The sequence below is a fragment of the Panthera onca genome, chromosome B2 (genome assembly GCF_046562875.1).
Source record: "Panthera onca isolate mPanOnc1 chromosome B2, mPanOnc1 haplotype 2, whole genome shotgun sequence".
Lineage (NCBI taxonomy): Eukaryota > Metazoa > Chordata > Mammalia > Carnivora > Felidae > Panthera > Panthera onca.
The window spans coordinates 55,799,156-55,822,753 of NC_138343.1; the positions used below are offsets into that span (position 1 = coordinate 55,799,156).

At 35.6% G+C, this 23,598-nt stretch overlaps 1 protein-coding gene across 6 annotated transcripts in view; it reads right to left on the bottom strand.

Annotated features, from left to right (window-relative positions):
• KHDRBS2 (KH RNA binding domain containing, signal transduction associated 2) overlaps positions 1–23,598 on the bottom strand; it is a 600,763-nt gene that overhangs the window by 269,124 nt on the left and 308,041 nt on the right. For all 6 annotated transcript variants that reach the window (XR_013555660.2, XR_013555659.2, XM_078447041.2 and 3 more), the window contains exon 4: positions 23,111–23,257. Coding sequence is in view for 4 of the 6 variants with exons in the window: in XM_078447041.2 (XP_078303167.1) it covers positions 23,111–23,257 (147 nt within the window). In the remaining 2 variants the exon portion in view is untranslated. The remainder of the gene's footprint in view (positions 1–23,110; positions 23,258–23,598) is intronic.

Sequence of the window (23,598 nt, forward strand, 5' to 3'; positions counted from 1 at the left end):
TGAGGAATTTAATTGGTCAATATGATTTTAAGGCATGGAGTTATCTGAAAAGAAATTAAGAAATCATTGTCTTAGTCAAGCTTTCAAGTGTTTCTGACATTCGAGTTGTAACATAAATAACAGATGAATGAGCCAAACAGAAGTGGCAGGAATGTGCTTCAAAAGAAAACCACTTAAGCAGATTTCCACACAGGTGTTTAGACAAAAATAGTGTCTGTCAACAGGATAAAAAAAGTCTTTAGTCAAATATGTGTACATTTTGTTCAGCAAATGGGGAAACATCTGGATACCTAGAAATATTGAGATATTTTAATGTTTCACTGTATATTGAATTATAGATGTCATTCGTGAATATCGATGTATATTTTGGAGGATTTATTAGTCCTAGCACTTGGATGAAGAGGAGGGTTAGCTAAATTTTGTTGCTGTTTGGAAAAGGGTTCTGACATTGACTTAATAGAACTGAGATGGAACAAATAAAGGGGAAATGCTGAAAGAAAATGATAGGGGCTCACAGGGTTTTTCTATACCCCTTGGCAAGGGTTTGCTATGTAGCAGCAACCAGTTTCAGGGCACTTTAAATACCTGCTCCCAATATCAATCATAGCGCTTATGGGTGTGAAAGCCTGAAGGACTTGAAAAGAGGCAAGAGGGTCCAGATTCCGAACTGTTGCAGGTATGGGCCAGAACCAGGCCTGGGAGGAGGACACAAGGACATTAGACTTTCTGATCTTTCTCAAGCTCTGATTATTTAAACTCAGAAAATAAAAGTCAAGAGGGATTTGGGGAGATGTTTAGTTTTCAGATTAAAATTATTTCCTGCAGTTACTTTTTCCCCTTTAACCGCATGTCCAATGTGTGCTAATGGAGAACACAAGGTGAGGGAGGATTGGTATTTTCCAGATCAGTTGGACATGGGGTGGTGGAAAATCTGTTATCTAAAAACAGTCACCTGGGTCACCAATATGAAAAATTATTTCTTCCATGATAATATTCTACAATTAATTTTATTCCCCCCAAATCAGAAAGGAATAATAGTTACAATTTACAGATAAGGGTGTTCTGGTTTATGGTAAAGATTTTCTAGAGTAGATAATATTAAGGCATTTTCTTGTAGGGGAGAGTACAGAGCCATGGGGCTACTGATATTTTGATGGATAATATTTAGTGAATCACTTCAGTTGGAAGTGGAAATCTGAATGACTCCAATAAATTAATCTAAAATGGAATAAATAACCCACAGTCAAGTTTCTTCAAGCTTCCGTCTATTTTTTATAGTGAGTTCCACTTCTTGATTTTAGAAGTGTAGGGTCAGTTGGCAATAGAAAGTAAAGCTTCATATTTTTTCAGCCTATATAGAATCGTTTTCCTGCTCAATCAGACAAATCTTATGATTGATATTTGGAGGAAAAAATCTCTAGATGAAATATATTCTAATGTACTATAATTGATATGGTACTTGTATCCTGCTTAAAATGAAATTTGGAAGTGAGAAAAGTAATGAATTACAGTTTGGTGATGAAATTACCTCATAATAAGATAAAAAATTCATTCATTTAAGACGATAACTGTAAGAAAACCTACTTTTCTATTATAATTATCTTCAGGTAGTTTGAGGCAAAATGACCTGTGCTTTTCAATATAGATCATTTAATTTTCTAATATAGAAAAAATTTAGCATTTTAATACAGTGTCAGTCATGCATTTTTGTATTTCCTTCTCCCATACTAAAGTTTGATGCTTCTAATGTAAGGCTCTTAATCTTGGATCCATGAATATGAATCCCCCTGGACTTTTGTGTAACATATTAATGTACCTGCGCGTTTTTCTGGGCAGAGTATCTGGAGGTTTCATCTGATTCTGAAGTGATCTCAGAGTGATCAGGGATCTATATGGTGGGAGAAATTAAGCATGACACAGTGTGGTAAGAAGCCAAAGTCTGTTTGATATCACATGATGTGATAGTCCAATTCTCTGTCTTGTTTTTGTATTTTTTTTTGTCTTATGAATAACATAAAGTTTACTTTATTTTTTCCAGCTTTATTGTGGTATACTCTATATTATAAAATTGTAAGATATTTAAAGGCTATAATGTGGTATGTATACATTGTGAAAAGATCCTCCCCTAACAAGTTAATTAACACATCCATCACCTCACATATTTACCTTTTTTTCCCCCTCCAAATTCTTAATGTTGTCCCTAGCTGCATGAGTACCTCATAACCACTCTAACCCTGACTTCTTTTTGAAAGGTGGATTTCGAGTCCATGAAACCATTAGAATAAGGTGATATTTCATTTTTTCTTGCCTCTCCCTATCCTATATTTAAAGGAAATACCTCCCTGAATAGTAGCATCATCAGATATTTATTCATCCCTATATTTCTAATTTCTAAATATCAACCATTAAAAACTTATTTGGGCAATTTATCAAACAATTCCTAATACATGTTTATTAAATGGATGGGATAGTGTTATGAACTAAGATCTGTCAACATTAAAATTTTTTTAAATTTTTATTTTTGAGAGGGAGGAGAGAGAAAGAAAGAGAGAGAGAGAGAGAGAGAGAGAGAGCACAAGCAGGGGAGAGGCAGACAGAGAGGGAGACACAGAATCTGAAGTAGGCTCCAGGCTCCGAGCTGTCAGCACAGAGCCCAATGTGGGACTTGAACTCACCAACTGAGATCATGACCTGAGCTGAAACTGGATGTTCAACCAACTGAGCCACCCAGGTGCCCAAACATTACGTATTTTTAGCTGGAATACATTTTAAAGGAAAATATGATTCATGCTCTTTTAAAATTAAAAAAAAATTTTTAGCCAGTTCAGATAAAGTCATACAAATGTAGCAACACATATGAAGTTAAAATTATAATATTATGCTATGTTTGAATTATTAGACTAGAGTAGAATTTCTTTCCCAATGTTTACAAGAAATAGATAAATGCCTCCATTGAAATTTAAGAAAACAAAACAAAAGAAAATGAAGAAAGAAAGGAAAGAACGAAGAAAGGAAAAAAGTGAAGAAATTAATACTTGATGATGACACTATATCCGTGAAATTTGGGGCAGAGAAGATTTACATTTGTTTGAAAAGTTTTTTGATATTTAAGCCAATTTTCCAAGCTGTTTGCCTTGAATCTGTAATCACAGATCAATACAAGAAGATAGAACAAAAAAGCAGCAGTGGGAGCTTTAGCCCAAAGGAGAGATCTCAAGGGCCTGGAGTGAGAGGGAGTGAGGCTCTGATGGCAAAACAAAGTTTGGAAGAGTCACAAAGCATGACTGATGTACAGGAAAGTGACAGAAGGATGGTAGGTAAAGAAGACAGTTGAGAAGAAGCTGAGAAATGAACAGACACACAGAGAAGTGGACCATTTAATGTTGAACATACTTCTCGAGAGACCCTACTGTGCCTGGGACACCCAGGATGTAGTTCTTTGTAAGACCTTTTATTACTATCTTTCCTACTCTTAAGATTTCCATGAGAATCTGCCCCTAGGCTGTCTGCCTGTCTCATTTTTTCTCTCTTTCTCCATACGTGTTTTTGTGTGTGTATAACTATATAATAATTATAACTATTAATATAAAATAAAAAATATACCATTTTATTATTATGCCCTTCCCTCCATTCATGCTTATTTGACCTAATCTGAGTGAATCACTTTTCACTTTAACCAGAAGGGTCTCACTGAAATAGAACCACTCTCTCCATAGTGTATGGAATACTGGTTAAACCTATAACTTTGTTACCCAGGCGAGACGACCCTGAAACCCCAAAGTGGGCATTTCAAATGGTATTTTGTTTTTATTCCTGAGAATAACCATTATTATACGTTCATTATTGTGTCAATCCTTTTTTTTTCCTTTTGCAGTCTACTTTCTAAATATATCTTAATATGTTGCATTATTAACCATTACTGCTAACTGTGAGAATGACCAGATTATAATGTAAGGAGGCATCAGCTTGCTGTTAGATGAAAGAGTATTCCTTAGAGTGCCTGGCAATGTATAATTTCAAAATATGTTATTTTAATGTTCCTACTCCTACTATAAAAGCTCTGTCACACATTCTTGACCTATGTTTAAAACAACTGCAAAGTACTTTTCACCAAGGACAATGCATTTGTGCCATGAAAATAAGAAAGAAGCAAGGAAGAAGTTACCAGGTAGAAGAGACTTATGAAGATATTACTGAATTAATGAGCATCTAAGAACGAGAAGGGAAAGCTGTGCCTGCTTTGCCACTAAAAATAATATTGGCAAACACTTACTGAAAGAAAATAAGTCAGAGTTGTCTGTGTGATAAGAAATAGGCATATAGGATGCTTCAAATACAGAGAAGCCTAATGCTAACTTAAACCATCGCCATATGCAAGTGACTTGTTTTATCCTCTCCGATAGAACATGAGAGATCTTTAGCAATTGGGCCTTCATATTTTGATAATTTTCCTGACAAGAAGGCATCTGACCCATTCATCTTTTGCTGCCTGACCTTGGACAGCTCAGGTAACCATGCTCACCTTTAGTATCTTCACTGGTAAATGAGGGTCAGATTCCACCAGTAGTTTTCAAACTACCCTCTTTGGAAACCCATGGCTCTGAAAATTTTTTAGGGGATTGGCAAAAAAAAGAAGTATTTTCAATTATTTTCTTCCTAACCATTAAAATCTAAATTGCTTTGGAAACTATTAATTGCCCTGAACTTAAAAATTCTTTCTAGCTCTACAATTAAATGAATGTGAAATGAATTAAATGAATATATAGGTGTGGGGATAAAAGCTTTAACATAGAAAATGCTTTCTAGGTTGGATTTAATTCCAGGGTAGCAGAGCATCTAAATGAAGAATTTTTGGAAAAAAAGATTATCTCTGCTCATAGAAGTTGAAGTTGACTATCTACTCATAGAACCCAAGGTTGATATTATCATTCTTATAGGCATGACCTGTGTTTTGCCCTATTTTGGTTAGGGCATCTAGGTTCTAGAGAAAGAGTTACCCTCTTTATATCAGAAACTTGTGGACTTACTAGCTAATTATTAATTCTAATAATTCAGTATATTTTTTTAAGTAAATCATATTTCTTATACATGGTCTTTTATTTATTTCTTAGACAGTAGGTGTGTTTCATATTTAAAAATATGTTTGCCAGGATGGAGGTTCCTCAAAAAGTTAAAAATATAACTACCCTATGATACAGCAATTGCACTAGTAGGTATTTGCCCAAAGAATACAAAAATACTAATTCAAAGGGATACATGTACCGTGTTGTTTATAGCAGCACTAAAAACAATAGCCAAATAGGTCTTTCCAAATTGGGAAGAGCCCAAGTGTCCATTGACTGATGAATGGATGCTGAAGAAATGGTATATATTTACAATGGAATATTTACTCAGCCATAAAAAAAATGAAATCTTGCCATTTGCAATGACATGGAGCTAGAGAATATTATGCTGAGTGAAATAAATCAGAGAAAGACAAATACCATATGATTCACTCACGTGCGGAATTTAAGAAACAAAACAAATGATCATAGGGGTAAAAAAGAGAAAGGCTCACCAAAAAACAGACTTTTAACTATAGAGAACAAACTGATGGTTCCCAGAGGGGAGGTGGGTAAGAGGTTAGGTGAAATAGGTGATGGGGATTAAGAAGGGCACTTGTGATGAGCACTGGGTGTTGTACTGAAGTGTTGAATCACTATTCTGTATACCTGAAACTCATATTACACTATATGTTAACTAACTGGAATTTCAATAAAAAATAAATTAAAAAAATAAAAATGCGTTTGGAATAACATAATGTTTGTACTTTTCATGCAGACTAATTTTAGCTAAAACCTTGTCCTACCTGTAGCTTAAATATGGGTTTAAGGAGAGTAGTTGGCTACTTCTCTTTATGGGCGGTCCTCCTTTCACTTTTAAAAGAATCTTACTCTGATTCTGAAATCTACTCTTGCTTATAACATGTCTTTTTAAAGCTTCTCAAACTTCTCAAATGAAACATAAATTAGTACTAAGAAGGGAAGAGAAGATAAAATGGAACTCACCCTAGTAAGTGGGCTAATACCACGAGGTGTTTGCTATCATCTTCAATGTGCCCTCGCTAATAGGACTGATAAGGTTGGGTAAAATTATTATAGGAATCTGTATGCTCAAAATTTATTTTGATCTAAACAAAGATAAATACTAGTTGGAGAATGTGGACTCTGGGATCAAAGATGTGGTTGAAACAAAACAGATTCTAAGATTCTATTATTCTTGTTATAATTTCCTAATAGAGAAAGTGAAAAAAGTAAAGAAATGAAGGGCATCTGGAAAATGGCAGCAATCTAAGAATAAACTGCTCTTTTGGAGATTTTCAAGAATCTCCAAAGCAATTTGCCCTAAAAAGGGACAGGTTTCCATAGTTATATAATATTAATAACAATGATTGGTTCTATAAATAGAAATACGATAAGTGATTATTTTATACACACACACACACACACACACACACACACACACACACACACACAGACTTTGAAGCTCAAAACACCCAATGGTAAAAACCAAATGGAACTATGCAAAGGTGATATTTTCTGTGTTTTATTCAAGTGTAGTTTGTTGCCGATTAATAGCTTTGTAATTAAATGCAGAGGTCTACTGGATCAAATCTTAAACATTCTATTCTTTTATTGTCTAATGTGGAAAACAATGCGCTGTTGTGAGAAAATTAGGGCTTTAAAGTCAGGGGGGTTTCATTATGCCATGCTACTCAGGCTATTTATGCAGCTACACAATCTTGCTCAGGCTCAACCTCCTCATAAGCATTATACACCCTTAGGCTTATATGAGGATCACAAAAGGTAATGTCGATAAGCTACCCACCAGAATGCCTAGCAGGTCATAGATTCTAAACAAATGCCACTGTTTCTTCCCAAAAGAAAAATCTCTGGTAAAAGATATACACCAAGAGAGTAGAAATAAGCTATTAGCATTTTATTTTTTCTATCGAAAACCATAGTAAAATGAATATTACACTCATAATTGACTATTAATGGCAAATAAGAATAGTTACTGACACATTTATCACTTAAGTGAATACTCTGAATTCCCAAATAGGTTTATCTTAATATTTCCACCATTAAGGAAAGGACTTCACTAGTATTTGTGCACATTAACTTGACAACATCTGTATAATGCATATGGAAATGACTGTGTATCTGGTCTTTATAGGGGTACATGTTCATTGAATACTCTGCTTTTTCTCTTGTGGAATATATTATCGTATTGTATTTTAAATACGTAATTTCTGGTTCATTACAAAACAAAATACTCACCTTGGAACTGTCACATGATATACAGAGTTCAAACTCCAATGTCTGGCACCTATAAAGTTACATTGGATTATTTCTTCCACATGCTAAATATAAAAAGAACTCATTAAACTAACTGTGGAAGACCTTAGTAATCCTGAGAAGATAGTGACCTAAATGCAGAGCCTTTCTCTTTCTTTACCCACTGTAACATACTAGCATATTTTGGCTGAAATAAAGGCTGAGACCCTCAGAAGCTCATATGCATGATAGGCTTTGAGTTCTCTGAGAGACCTACGTAAGAAAACTGCCTGGCATAGGCCTTGATTGTGGGTGTGGGTTGAGTGAGTACATGAAATCCAGGGCTGGAAAACCCCAGAATGGTAATGGTAGAGTGAATATTTGAGAAAGAATTTGGCTTGCAAACATATATACTTTATCTGAGTATAAGGTTGCTGCACAGACTTGCTTTGAGTAGGCCTATTCTCCCTGCCAGCAAGAGGCTAAGAAGAACCAGAATGAATGAGCCCTCGAGTCTGGGAAGGTCAAAAGAGACTGGAGAACACAAAGGTATTTTTCAAGTTCTCACCAAGTTTTTGGTGGCCTGCCTAGTTCTACATTTTTGGTCCAAGTGGGGAAGACTGATGTACTTTCTAACGCTTTGGAGGACTGGTGATTACTAATGGTACCTAAAAAACAGGCCTACATCAAGATAGAAAGAAAGAAAAAAAATGGAAAGAGCATCTGGAGAGAGTAAGAGCAGTCAGAAAACCTGTCCAGTGAAATAAAGCTGCCAGAGAGGATAGAAACAAACCTAGACAGAAGAACAGAAGAAATACCTAAGCCAATACAGTTATAGTATTTTCTAAAGATACAAAACAAAACAAAAAAAGTAAGCACAATATCTGCATGATTCCATGTAAACAATTCAAGGGAATGGAAGACAGCATCATCATTGCTAAATCCTAAATTTGTGGCTTAGAAGACCATATGGACACATGAACAAAATGAGAAGAGGATGCAAATTGATAGCAAAAGACAACTGAAAAAAAAAAAAGAAAAAGATTCAGGAGACTTGCCATAAGGTGTAGGAATTACCAAGGAATAAAAAGGAAAATTGTAGAGAAAAGAAATATTACAAATACTAGGGAGATAATTTCCCTGAAAGGAAGACCTAATGCCACTATGAAATGAAAGAGTTTACTGATTTCCAGGCCTAGATGATGAGAAAAGAGCCAGCTTCAGCATATTCTGGTAAAATTCTTCAACCCCAAGGACAAGGTACAATAACCCTTCAAGTTCTCAGAGAGAATGAAGATATTAGGTACACAGGACAAAGCTCACAGGCAACCCTGGAAGCAAGAAGATGGGAGAATAGCATCAAGACACCTCTGAGAGAAAAGGACTGCACATCAGATCCCTGTGCTCCTCCCAGACATGCTCAGCTGAAAAGAAGAAGGCAAGTTATTTGAGGAATGGCAACAATACTAGTCTATCATCCATAAATCTCATCAGAGGAAAATGACAAATAACTCAAACCAACCAAACCAACCAAATTACCACAGGACCAGTTTTATAGCCCATCTTGCTCTAATTTCCTATCACTTCCTACCTCATCTCCAAGACCATTCACGGAGCTCTAGGAGCACTAGAAGTTGGAGCATGGAGAAAGTGGGAGGAGATAAACGAATAGACCATGCCTCCCTTCCCACTGCTACTCCCAAACTGTAAATTCAGGGAGGAGTGGAGGTTTGAACTGGACTTGAAATTGAAATCATAAATTAGAACTAACTGGACTTAAAATTGTATAAATTAAGACTCTTATTTTTTTTTTAATGCTTATATTTATTTTTGAGACAGAGAGAGACAGAGCATGAGCAGGGGAGGGGCAGAGAGAGACACACAATCCGAAGCAGGCTCCAGGCTCTGAGCTGTCAGCACAGAGCCGACGCAGGGCTGGAAGCCACAAACTGCGAGATCATGACCTGAGCCGAAGTGGGCTGCTCAACCAACTGAGCCACCCAGAAGCCCCAAGTTGAAACTCTTTTTATAGGAGGATGAGTGGAAAGCTGTGATTTGCTCCAACTGTTGGTAATGAATAAGAAATGACATAGTTACAGAAAAATAAAACCAATTCCTATTTGTACAATACTGAGGACAGAACATCCAGTAACCCACTTCTATTTGTCCTTTAAGGAGTTGTACAGTGACCCTTGAACAACATGAGTTTGAACTGCACAGGTCCACTTATATATGTTTTTTTTGTTGTTTTTTGGTTAACACAGTACATATAAATGTAATGTAATTTCTTATATTATGATTGTGATTTTCTTAATAACTTTTTCTCTTCTCTGGCTTACTTTATTGTAAGAGTACAGTATATAGTATATAAAACATACAAAATATGTGTTAATTGACTATGTTATCAGTAAGGGTTCTGGTCAACAGTAGGATGCTAGTAATTAAGTTTGGGGGAGTTAAAAATTATACACAAAATTTCAACTACATGGTGGAGATGACACCCCTCCCCCACATTGTACAAGGGTCACCTGTATATGCATCTTCACATACACTATGTAGAGAAATTGGGTGCAACAGACAGAGAAAGGACAAAAAACAAAGATTAGAGATGATATAAAAGATATATTTCTTAGAAGAGTAAGGATTCTTCCAAGTTCCCTGGATATCTAGTTCGAATATTCTCAACGGGAATCAATATATTTCCATTGCAGTTTGCTGAACATGAAATGAGATCAGTTAATCAAAGAAGAGCAATTCAAAATAAGCTTACATTGTATCTTATGTAGCTGCAAAATAAGCTATTTGAGAAGTAAAAACTAATTGCTAGAACAGAAGTTGAAGATAATTTCAGAAATACATGATTTTGCAAAAACTATAAGTTTTAGAATATGCCATTCTCTACTTTTTTCTTGCTGCATTTAAAAAATATTCATTACGAAATAGACTCTTTAACTGTGGGTCACCAACACCTTCAAGAAACTAATGAAAACACGCTCTTTCTCTTTCTTCATACACCCTTCACCTCAGACCCCTGTCCCAATTCTCTCTTTTGGAGTCTCTTGGTCTCACTGAATAACCGACTCTTGTCTGTATGGTAGTATTCCTTGTATGCAATTGATTTTCCTTTTTTTTTTTAAATTGAGATCAACTGGAATATAACATTATATAAGTTTCAGGTATACAACACTGTAATTTGATAAATGTATATACTGCAAAGTGATCACTACCACAGGTGTAATTACCATCCATCACCATACAATTGGCCCCCTTCACACATTTTTCCCACCTAACAACATCCTTCCACTCTGGTAACAATCTGTTCTATCTGTGAGTTTTTGTATTGTTTTGTTTGCTTATCTGTTTTGTTTTCCAGATTCCACATATGAGTGAAATCCTCTGGTATTTGTCTTTTTCCATCTGACTTATTTCAGCTAACACCATACACTCCAGGTCCACCCAGGTTGTTGCAAAAGGCAGAATTTCATCCTTCTTTATAGCTGAGTAGTACTCCATTATATATAAATATAATACATTCCCTTTATCCATTCATTCATGAATGAACACTGCAGTTGTTTCTGTGTCTTGGCTATTGTAAATAATGCTGCAATAAACATAGAGATGCATATATCTCTTCCAGTTAGTATTTTCACATTCTTTAGGTAAATTCTCAGAAGTGGAATAACAGCATCATATGGTAGATCTGTTCTTAATATTTTCAGAAATCTCCATACTGTTTTCCATATGGACTATACTAACTTACATTCCCACTAACAGTGCATGAAGGTTCTCTGTTCTCCACATCCTCTCCAAAAGTTGTTATTTCTTGTCTGTTTGATAAGTCATTCTAACAGGTGTGAGGTTGTATCTCATTATGGTTTTAATTTGAATTTCCTAACAATTACTGATGTTTAACATCTTTTAATGTGCCTGTTGACTATCTGTATGTCTTCTTTGGAAAAATGTCTATTCGGATCCTCTGTCCATGTTTTGATATGGTTGTTTGTTTGTTTGTTTTTTGTTGTTGAGTTATATGAGTTCCTCATATACTTTGGAGATCAGTTCCTTATAAGATATATGACTTGCAAATATTTTCTCCCATTTAATAGGTTGTCTTTTCATTTTGCTTTTTCATTTTGATAGTTTCCTTTGCTGTGCATAAGTTTTTTAGTTTGAAATAGTGCCATTCATTTACTTTTACATCTGTTTGCCTTGCCTTGAGAGTCAGATCCACAAACATGTTGCTTAGACTGATGTCAAGAAGCTTACCACTTCTTCTAGGAATTTATGTATATTGGTCTTACATTCAAGTCTTTAATCCATTTTGAGTTAATTTTTGAATATGATGTAAGACAGTGGCCAAATTTCATTCTTTTGCATATAACTGTCCAGTTTTCCCAGCCCCATTTATTAAAGAGATTGCCCTTTCACCATTTGATGTTCTTGGCTCCTTTGTTGTAAATTAATTGTTCATATGTTTGTGGTTTGTTTGTTTTTCAGGGATCTCAATTCTATTCCACTTATCTATCTGTTTTTATGCCAAGACCATACTGTTTTGATTACTATAGCTTTGTAGTATAGTTTGAAATCAGGGAGTGTGATACCTCTAGCTTTGTTATTCTTTTTCAAGATTGCTTTGGGTATTGGAATCTTCTGCAGCTCCATACAAATTTTAAAATTCTTTCCTCAACTTCTGTGAAAAATGCAATTGGAACTTTGACAGGGATTGCACTGAATTTGTAGATTGCTTTAGGTAGTATGAACATTTTAACAATATTAATTCTTCCAATATACGAGCACAGAATATCTTTCCATTTATTATGTCTTCAATTTATCTCATCTGTGTCCTAGAGTTTTCAATACAGATATTTCACCTCCTTGGTTAAATTTATTCTTACGTACTTATTCTTTATAAAGCAATAGACTTGCTTTCAAAATTTCTCTTTCTTATAGCTTGTTATTAGTATATATAATTATATACACTATTATAAATATATATTATACATATACACTATTATATATATATTTATAACTATATATATGTAATTATATAATAGCTTATTATTAGTGTATATTGGTTTTGTATCCTACAACTTTGCTGAATTCATTTATTAGTTCTAACATTTTTTTTTTTTTTTTTGGTGAAGACTTTAGGGTTGTCTATATACAGTACCATGTCATTTGCAAATAGTGAGTTTTTCCTTTCCTTTCTGCTTTGGATGACTTTTATTTCAATTTCCTGTCTTATTCCTGTGGCTAGGCCTTCCAATACTATGTTGAATAAAAGTGGCAAGAACAGGCATCCTTGTCTTATTCCTCATCTTCAAGGAAAAACGGTCAGTTTTTCACCAGCGTATGATGTTAGCTGTGGATATGTCATATATGGCCTATATTATGTTTACGAAGTTTGCCTCTATACCCATTTGTTAAGAGTTTTTATCATAAATCGATATTGAATTTTGTCAAATTCTCTTTCTGCATCTACTGAGATTGTCATATGATTTTTATCCTTTTTTGTTGTTAACATGAAATATCACACTGATTGATTTACAGATGTCAAACCATCCTTGCATCCCTAGAATAAATCCCCTTTGATCATGGTGTATGATCCCTTTAATGTACCGCTGAATTAGGTTTGCTAATATTTTGTTGAGGATTTTCACATCTATGTTCATCAGGGATACTGGCCTGTAATTTTCTTTCTTTCTTCTTCTGTGTGTGTGTGTGTGTGTGTGTGTGTGTGTGTCCTTGTCTAGTTTGGTATCAGAGTAATGTTGGCCTCAAAAATTGGATTTAGAGGCATTGTTTTCTCCTCAATTTTTTGGAAGAATTTGAGGAAGATAAATATTAAATCTTTGAATGTTGGGTAGAATTCATCAGTGCAACTGTCTGATCTTGAGACTTTTGTTTGTTGAGAAATTTTTGATCAGATTTTATCTCTTTGTTAGAAATTGGCCTACTCATATTTTTTGTTACTTCATGGTTCAGTCTGGGAGGATTGTGTGTTTCTAGGAACTTATCTATTTGTCTGATTTGTTGGCATATAATTGTAGTACTTTCTTATGATTCTTTGTATTTCTGTGATAAAGTTGTAACTTTCACATCTGATTTTATTTGAGTCCTCTCTATTTTTACTGGTGAGTATAACTAAAAGTTTGTCACTTTTGCTTATCTTTTCCAAGAACCATATCTCACAGCAGTAACAGGCTAGAGGAAAGTTCCAAAATGATGCCTGCCAGTGCCAGCATTAGCAAGTTAGCATGAAATCACAAAAATGGCATATGCTAGTGTCTCTGTCCCAGAGAGAGTTCCAACAAGCTCCTGCTTCGTCAGCAGACACCCCAAGATTAGTAAGTAGTTGTCCTTCACACATGGTCCAAGTGCTTATCCAGTTTACATTTTTATGCTAAGTCCTGGGATGAGTCAGTCTATGTGTGAGCCCTTTAAGAGTGGGTTCTCCATTTCCTACAGTTCTATTGCTTTCTTGGACAACTGCCTGAAGGTTTTGGGGGGCTCATCTGTCCTGAACAAAATCTAGGGGTGGGAGTGCTTGACGTGGAGCACAGACCTTCACTTCTCAAGGAAAATGTCTGCATTTTTGAGATCTCTCCTAATTGTGGATTGTTATGCCTAGAGTGCAATTTTTCCTGGCAAGACTGTGTCTCTGCCTCTCCTATCCATTTTGACACCACCCTTTTGTCCTTTATTGTGGAGGCATCAGTCATCCAGGTTTCAGATATTTTTCTGAGTAAATTATTCCATATGTCATGATAAATCTGTTGTGTTCACAGGAGACTGTGAGCTCAGGATCTTCCTACACTGTCATCTTGAACCGCTCCTAGGAAGTAATTCTCATTTTTTCTGGACTCTAGAATTAACACTTTCTTTTTGATCAACATTGCCTGGTCTGTCATTAGTACTGTCCATATTGTCATTATTATCCAATCTGGTCTCCCATTTTCCATTCTCTCTTAAATACGTCTCCATAATATTTATCTTTCAAATCTTGAAAATAGCTTCCATAAATTCCACAGGGGCAGTGACCGATGTGACACAAATTCCTAGAATCATGCCTAGCATATATTTGACGTTCAAAAATATTTGTTGAATTGTATTTAAACAAACCTTCTGCCTTGCATTGATTAGACCATTGATATTACTTATTTATACTCTTCAGCTAAAAATTATATACTTTATTTAACAGATTCTGATTTTTTAGCTACTTTTCTCCCGGGATTCTTTTTTTTTGTACCAAATTCTTCAATAGTCACGAGTCTTTTAAAGTCGTTGCCATCTCTAAAAGTATTTGCAGGTCAGTGTTGGCATATGTTTGTTATGTACCTGTGTACAAATGTAGGATTAACATTCAGTAAATGTTCTGAATATAATATAAAATTTTTATTTGATCCTCTACAAATTTCCTTATACTAATAAGAATCAGATGAAGTTAAGAGGTAAAGATTTTTTGCCTTGGAGATTAAACCTGTATCCTTAGGAATCACATATCTTTAATAACACAAATAACCTTAGGAATGTTGCTAAGCCTTCATGTTAATGACTAAACTTGGAATTGCAAAAGCAATTATTGTGATTTAATGTCAGTTAACGGGGAAGAAGTAAATCATCAAGTTGAAACCAAGGTGGTGATAGAAACAAGAGAAGAATGCAGGGCATTTAAAAAATAATAAAAACTCCTAAAAAGAATGTGTTTGGAGAATTCAGATCCCTGACATCAAATGAGACCAGAAATAATTAGTGACAAATTGTTTCTTAAGATAGAAAGGAGATGATCACATCCTGACCCTAGATTCATAAAGTGAACATTTGATTATTTGTATTATGAAGAGTAAGAAGATACTTGTATTAGGGTTTGCGGAAAATCAAACTCAAATAATTATCCACTCTTCTTTTTATCTGTCTTTCAGTTTATGCCAATCAGTTAGCAATAGTAAAGTGGCCCTGGTTTCAGCAACAACAATAATAAACTGTATTATTACAATGTCATTCTTATTAATTATATGTTATTATAATTAATGTTATAATTACATAATAAAAATTATTAGTTCTGTTCTAAGAACAAGTAATAATTTTAATTATTTTCTAAGTCATAGGTCTGTATTATCTATTACAACTTACCAGATAAGGAGAAATACTTAATGTTAGATGATTATAAATTTCTCCAAATATAATCAGATTATGATCCTAGTACTACAGCAATACAGGAAACATTTTGTGGGATCCAAGGAATTTAACAAAAATCCCCTACCCCTGGACAAGCAGAGCAAGACTAACTCCATTTTCTGCTACACCCACCATCTCATGTATAACCCCCACATGACCTACTTATTGCTTAAGACACTCCCCCGCCCTAGTCAAGCCGCTGAGCACACCCTTACTGGAAACCGGCTCAAATAGGAATGCAGAACCCTTAACCTCCAAAGAATGTAAACCCCACCTTTTGCCCGCCAAACTTGTGCACCAATTCATAAACCCCGCCTTTTGCCTGCCAAACTTGCACGCCAATTCTGACCAGAGTGATAATAGGCTAGTTCAAACAGTTACTATAGGGTAAATTGTAATTCAATTGGCCACCTGCGCGTGGACTGGCATGACTATGCAACTTTCTGTGTGTGTTACAATCTCATTGGCCACTGGCCCCTATAAAACTGCTACACCTTTTAACCTAGGGGTCCAAGTCCCTGCTCCGCTGTGTCGGGTATACTTGGGCCCAAGCTCGAGCTTGCAAATAAACCCTCGTGCGTTTGCATCGGTATCAGCTCCTTGGTGGTCTCTCGGATTCGAAATCGGGGGCATTACAATTTCTGAGCAAGTAATAATTACATAAATACATGTGGCTTTGTGCTTAGTGCTATCAGTTGCCACACTATTATGAGAGAGAAAAGAGAATTAACTGGTTTTGAAGAGAGTAATTTGAGGAACCTCTTGATAACATTTTAACAACCACCACAACAATGAAGAAATGATACCCAGGTGTGGACTCTGTTTCCTTCTCTGCATTGAATTTTATTTTTTTATTCTCTTACTGATCATTATCTTGCCTATAGGATGTTGTTGCTATACAAGCTGAACTGCTGTCATCAGCCAGGCAAAATGTAGCTGCCATCCCCCATCTTGTCTATAGGTCTTGCCAACTACCAACGGTACTTTTGTTGACTGGTGGGTTTTTACTTAATACATCATTTTCCCTACATATTCACTTGTATAAAAGACTGTGCCCAAATTACCACTTTTTATCAAATTATAACATGCATTTCAGGGACACATCCTTAGGTTTATAATCTTTCAAAATTTTATAAAATTTTTTTCAATGCATGAAAGTTTTAGATTTTCTATCTCCTAGATTGAAAAATGCCCTGCTTTTCTTTTCTTTTCCATTTTCCTTTTATTTGCTTTCCTGTATGATTGTTAATATTAAGCAATCAGTGCCATTTTCCCATGTCAGAGCTAGGATTATAGTCTTTGAGGAAGAGAAGGCAAGAATATCCTCTCTTTGCTTTTACTACAAAGAGGGAAAGAATTTACTTTTCCTCCATAGTCACATTCTTGAGAGGTTTCCTACACAGGTTTCTAATCTCAAACCAGAAATGATAATTGCCCCATTTGGAGAATCACTACTGTCACCAAGACATACATCCAATCTGATGCAGGAAAGAAACAACCTGGAATGATGCATTTTTTTCTATGTTGAATTGTTTTAATATATTCTATTCTTTACTAATGTACAATATAATGTAGTCTATGTTGTAGTCTATTCTATCTTTATATATATATGTGCATATATATATGTATGTATAATGCTTTTTCTTTAAATGATACAAATTTCTAATAATGATCATTAAAGGCATATTCCAGGTATGACAAATACTTTTCAAATTCTGTCAGCTCTGTTAATATTATAGTGATGTTTAGCATACTGCACTGAGAAAGATTCTGAGGCCATGACCAGGCTTGGTAGAAATGAATATTGTGATCTCTTAATTCTGTCAACAACTAACTCTTGAGCTGGTAACAAAGTAATCTCTTTGTTACCTATGACACAAATCTAATTTCCTGTTTGTGTGGAAACCCATCCTTTCATCTTTTCTATGAAAGAATGGGGGCACCTGGGTAGCTTGATCAGTTGATCTTCCAACTTTGGCTCAGGTCATGATCTCACGGGTCATGAGTTCAAGCCCCACGTTGGGCTCAATGCTGTCAGTGCAGAGCCTGCTTGGGATTCTCTCTCTTTCCCTCTCTCACTGCCCCTCTCCTGCTCTGGTGTGTTCTTTCTCTCTCTTTCTCTCAAAATAAATAAACATCAAAAAAAACCCAAAAAACAAAATATGAATGAATAAACTCACATTCAATGAGCAGAATTTGCTGAAACTTCATAAATTCTAATTATGAGACAATGTACTATGCTTCAATCACAAGTTGATTATTAAGCACAAGTAAAACTTCCTAATTCAACTTATTTGAAGGTGATTTTAACTGATTTAGGGAAATGAAATACAGCATCATTATTTTAAGGAAATCTGATGACTAGGGTTGGAAAAAGGGAAGTTGAATTCAAGGATAACAGGGGGTCTCATTCGCAAACTACAATGTAAATGTTGTCCCCTAGCATTGGGCAAGGCACAACCATACGTGGCAGTCTTAGTGCCTGAACATAAAAGAAAGTACTACTACTACTACTACTACTAATAATAATAATAAGGACAATATTTGGTTACCCCTTTATACACTATAAGGGAAGAGAAGGGCATTAACATTATTGAAACATATATTAGTTTAGGATTTTATATGCTTTTTGTCACTATTTGTCAATCAATTTAATTTGCCTAATCTGTATTTGTAAGAAATATTAGCAATAGATGAAAACTTTAATAGAGTATCTGCTCAAAGTATTAGAGATTTAAAATTAGGAAAATGCAATTTATTGATGTTTTATTGACCTGCCTCTCAACTTGTTTTGATAAGACTAGTAACTAGATGGAAATCAACAAGTTAGAAATTTTCTCCCAAGGTAATAATAATTATTTTGCCTTTTAACAATTCATTTAAAGTACTAAAACTCTGTTGCTTTACAACATCTTACAACATGTAGACATTTCATGAGGAGTTGTATGTTCTCAAGTCAGCAGTCTTGGACAATTACAACCTCTGGATATAGGGCACACTGGGTAAATGTTGGGGTGGGGGGTACCTGGGTGGCTCAGTCAGTTGAGTGTTTGACTCTTGATTTTGGCTCAGGTCATGATCTCAGGTTCGTGCGATCGAGCCTTGCATCAGGCTCTGCAATGAGTGTGGAATCTGCTTGAGATTCTCTCTCCCTCTCTCTCTGCCCCTCCTCTACTCATTCTCTCTCTCTCTCTCTCTCTCTCTCTCTCTGTCTCAAAATAAAAAAAAGAAAAGAAATGTTGGGGTGGGGGAGGAATATAAAAACTCTGACCATGGAAAGACACTCCATTTCATAGAGGAATTAGATGGCAGTGGGACTCGAGTATCTTAGTCTACATTAGCTTTCTAGGTAGTTCTAGCATGCCTCTGACTGGCTATAATTCTTCACCTCCTATATTGGTAAATTTTAATGTCCTGATATGTTAGCATTTCTGTAGACTTTAATATCAAATGTCAAAAGAAACTTGGATCACCAAGTAATTTTTTATAATAACAAAAGAACTGGTTGTTCATGTTTGCCTCCCTGGTTATGGTGAAGGATGAAGTAGACAGTCGCCATCCTTTGCCTGGTGCTAAGGCAAACAAGGCAAATGGGAAAAATTTATCAAGTAGAAGGACTTTCACTGATTGTAAAATCTGCTAATACAACATTGAGAGATACCAGAAGAGTTATTTATTTAAAAAAAAAATTTAATGTTTATTTTTGAGAGATAGAGACAGAGCATGAGTTGGGGAGGGACAGAGAGAGAGGGAGACACAGAATCTGAAGCAGGCTCCAGGCTCTGAGCTGTCAGCACAGGGCCCGATGTGGGGCTCGAACCCACAACCTGTGAGATCATGACATGACCTGAAGTCAGACACTTAACCCACTGAGTCACCCAGGAGCCCCAGGTTATTTATTTTTTAAAAGCTTATTCATTCCATCATTTATTCACCCATTCACCCATATAAAAATATTTATGTATTAAAATTGTTTTTTTTATTGCCAAGTAGTATTCTATTATATATATAAACCACATCTTCTTTACCCATTTGTCAGTTGATAGACATTTAGGCTCTTTCCATACTTTGGCTATTGTTGTTTTGCTAAGTGAAATAAGTCTGTCAGAGAAAGACAGATACCATATATTTTCACTCATAGGTGGATCTTGAGAAACTTAACAGAAGACCATAGGGGAGTGGAAGGGGGAAAGAAAGTTACAGAGAGGAAGGGAGGCAAACCATAAAAGACCCTTGGATACTGAGAATAAACTGAGAGTTGATGGGGGTTGGGGAAGAGGGGAAAGTGGGTGATGGGCATTGAGGAGGGCATTTGTTGGGGTGAGCACTGTGTGTTGTATGAAAACCAATTTGTCAATAAATTATATTAAAAAATAAAAATAAAATAAATAAAATAAAAATTTAAGTTTATTCATTTATTTTTGAAAGAGACAGAGACAGCACAAGTGGGGGAGGCAGAGAGAGGGAGAGAGAGAATCACACTGTCAGCGCAGAGACCAATGTGGGGCTTGAACTCACGAACCTTGAGATCATGACTTGAGCAGAAACCAAGATGCTTAGCCCACTGAGCCACCCAGGCACCTCTAAAAAATATTTATTTACTTTCCACATGCCTGGCATTGTTCAAATTAAGAGAATAAAGCAGTGAAGCTAGACAATATCTGCCCTAATGACATTTATATTTTAGCAGGAAAACCAATAATAAACAAATAAGTAATATATATATGTGTGTGTATATATATATATAATATATGTATTATATATATGTATAATAGTTTATAAGAGCTATGAGGAAAATAAGTAGGCGAAGAGAGCTAAAACATAACAAAACAGTGAATTGCACTGTTAAATCAGGCAGCCAGTGATATTGTGAACAAAATATAATAGGACTGTCCAAATGTAGGGAGGTTACTTTGGACCGTGTGGTCAGGAAAGAATTTCCTGCATTGCTAACTTGTGAGCTGAGATCTGAATGACAGGCGTGTCAGTATTCTGGAGAAGAATCTTGAAAGGCCTTAGTGAGGACTGACCCTGGAGAGCCTGGAATACAGGATGAACAGAAGCCAGCATATCTGGAGCACAGAAAGTGAGCAGCTGGACAGGCAGAGATAAAATCCCAGAGACAGGCAAGAACAGGTCACGCTAGCCAATGTGAGATTTTTGGTCTTCACCTGGATGTGTACAGAGAGAGAATCTTAATTGTGAGGTACTATTCCCCCAACCTGACCTAATAGCTATTTATATCTGCATCACTGCTGGTGCCTATTAATCAGCCATTCCATCAGTCAGACTCTCAAACAAATTGTGCCATGCACAATGCTGAATGATGGGAATATAAGACAGACACTACCAGCCCTGCCCTCATGGAGTATATATATTTTAGTGGATAAGTTATAAATGAAATGATTACAGGCATCACAAGGCTGAAAATGTAAGTGAGATGTAATACTGGCTTTTATAGTAAAATAGGGTTAACCTAGTCTACAACTTAGGACCTATATATATGTAGCAATGAAATAGCATTTCATCTTACATATTTCATCAAATTTCTACATATAACTTCAAATTTCTACATATAAGTTCAAAAAGTTATCCCAAGATTCTACCTACTATAATACAACAGATTGAAAACATCCATTTATATAGTGCTTGATAATTTTCTGTCCTTTCATATGCATTACCCTATTTAATATTCATAAAAACTGTGATAGAGGTCACTTATAATTACCTTTTTTTATTTTTTACATTTTTATTATTTTTTTAATGTTTATTTATTTTTGAGAGAGACAGAGACAGAGACAGAGACAGAGACAGAGCTTGAGCGGGGTAGGGGCAGAGAGAGAGGGAGACACAGGATCCTAAGCAGGCTTCAGGCTCTGAGCTGTCAGCATAGATCCCGATGCGGGTCTTGAACCCACGGATGGTGAGATCATGACCTGAGCCGAAGTTGGACGCCCAACCGACTGAGCCACCCAGGTGCCCCTATCTTCTTTTTAAAGATGAATAAGCTGAAGCTATGAGAATTTAAATTATCTGTCTATAGGCATGAAATGAGTTAGTAATATCAGTAGTCTTAGCCTTTTCCTACACCACCTATATCACTAGAGGTCTGATCTGAGCTAAATATAGGAAAGTCGTGTACCCAACAGCTAGGCATTTAGTTTGGAGGCAAATGGAAGAAAGAATATAGCATCCTTATGAAATATGGGATCTGTTTAGGAAGGTGTTTTGATAAGCACCAGATAATAAATTGTGCAGAAATTCTGTGTGCATATATAGTTAGGGAACAAACAGAGTGGTATGGGATTATTCTATAACCTTGTCTTGAAAGAAATTTTTAAACTGAGCATATAAATACATTATGTGGTTAGATATTGATGTTTTTACATTCTGAAATTCTGTTTTTCTTCTTCTCTTTTCCCATTCTCAAAATCACTGCCAATCAATGGATCTTACCCACCATTTCCTCTGAATTTATTGCTTACTTTAGAAATCTACAGTGTTCCTTCATTGAACAGATTAATCTTAGCTACTGTCTTCTTCCTCTGCCAAAGACTTCTGCCCAGGCACTCCAGAAAACTTTACTCAGCATTCTCTTCCAATTATCCTATTCCCAGCTCTAAGCCTGATGCCAAGATTTCTATTTGAATGACCTCTTCCTAGAATGCTAAATTGTCAACCTTTATAAAAGCTTCATTCATTTAACCTTCCTCTATTTCTTAGAAAATCAGTAGAGAATTCTATCCAATGTGCAACCCTGAATTTGCTGCCTTACTAAATGAATGCTCTCTGGTGCTCTCATAGAGCGCAATGAGTTTATTTTCCCAATTTTTGTTTGAGGTCAACAAATGTCTGGCTCTATTAATATTGATTATTTGACATGGTGTTTTATAATGAGTAAACACCTGGCATAATTCAGATAAGAATGCATTTGATATTTTCAAATAACATCATTGTCTTGTTACAAATATTACATATTTAATCTTTCCTGTCCCATTACATCTGCTTTCTCTATTAATTAAAAATTGCCAGGGGCGCCTGGGTGGCGCAGTCGGTTAAGCGTCCGACTTCAGCCAGGTCACGATCTCGCGGTCCGTGAGTTCGAGCCCCGCATCAGGCTCTGGGCTGATGGCTCGGAGCCTGGAGCCTGTTTCCGATTCTGTGTCTCCCTCTCTCTCTGCCCCTCCCCCGTTCATGCTCTGTCTCTCTCTGTCCCAAAAATAAATAAAAAACGTTGAAAAAAAAAAAAATTTTAAAAAAAAAAAAAATTGCCAAGAATACATGTCAACTACCAAGTGATTAAGACACAAGAGAAAAGTATACAACTTCAATTATATATATATAAGTATGTTAATTGTCTTATTCTTCATAACCATGAACTGGTGTATGGCATGTGATATACTGAGGACACTGTCAAACCATCATTATGTGATGACAACATGCCAGGTCCTACGCTAAGCATTTGTTGTATTCTTTTTTTTTTTTTTAACCTTCTTATCAACTCAACAAATAATTAGTTTGCAGTATGACTTTCTGTCTAGAAAGTCAGTGAATATCAAAGGCACATTTTAAAAAGCTTATGAGAAACAATTTTGCGAAAAAGGAAAGACACTTACAGGAACCAGGAATTTTTTAATCTCTTCCAGTGCATGACTCATTCGTGAATAAGCTTCCCCAGGTGGAGCAAACACTTCAATTAATACATGAAGTTCATCACTCAAGTGGGCATACTTGGCTTCCCCACTCTTCCTTAATTCTTCTTCCTGTGAAAGAGGTTATTTTTAGAAATACAAATCCACCCATTTTGCACTGATTTAACATTTACTTAGAATATGACAAAAGGGAATAATCTAAGCAAATTTTCTGTAAGTAGAAACCCTCTGAGAAATAAAAATCTGGTACATTTAAAGATTTTAAAATCATTTTTGAGTGTTTGAATGATTTTTTTTAAAAGCTGGCATAATTATCATCTGCAATAGATTTTAATCAGCTAAATGAAAATGCTAAGCCCCTGAAAAGAAGTTACAGAAATGCCATTAATTTTTCAGTGTACAACACTCAGTTGTGGAAGAAAAGGGTTATTTTTGTGCGTGACGAATAAAAT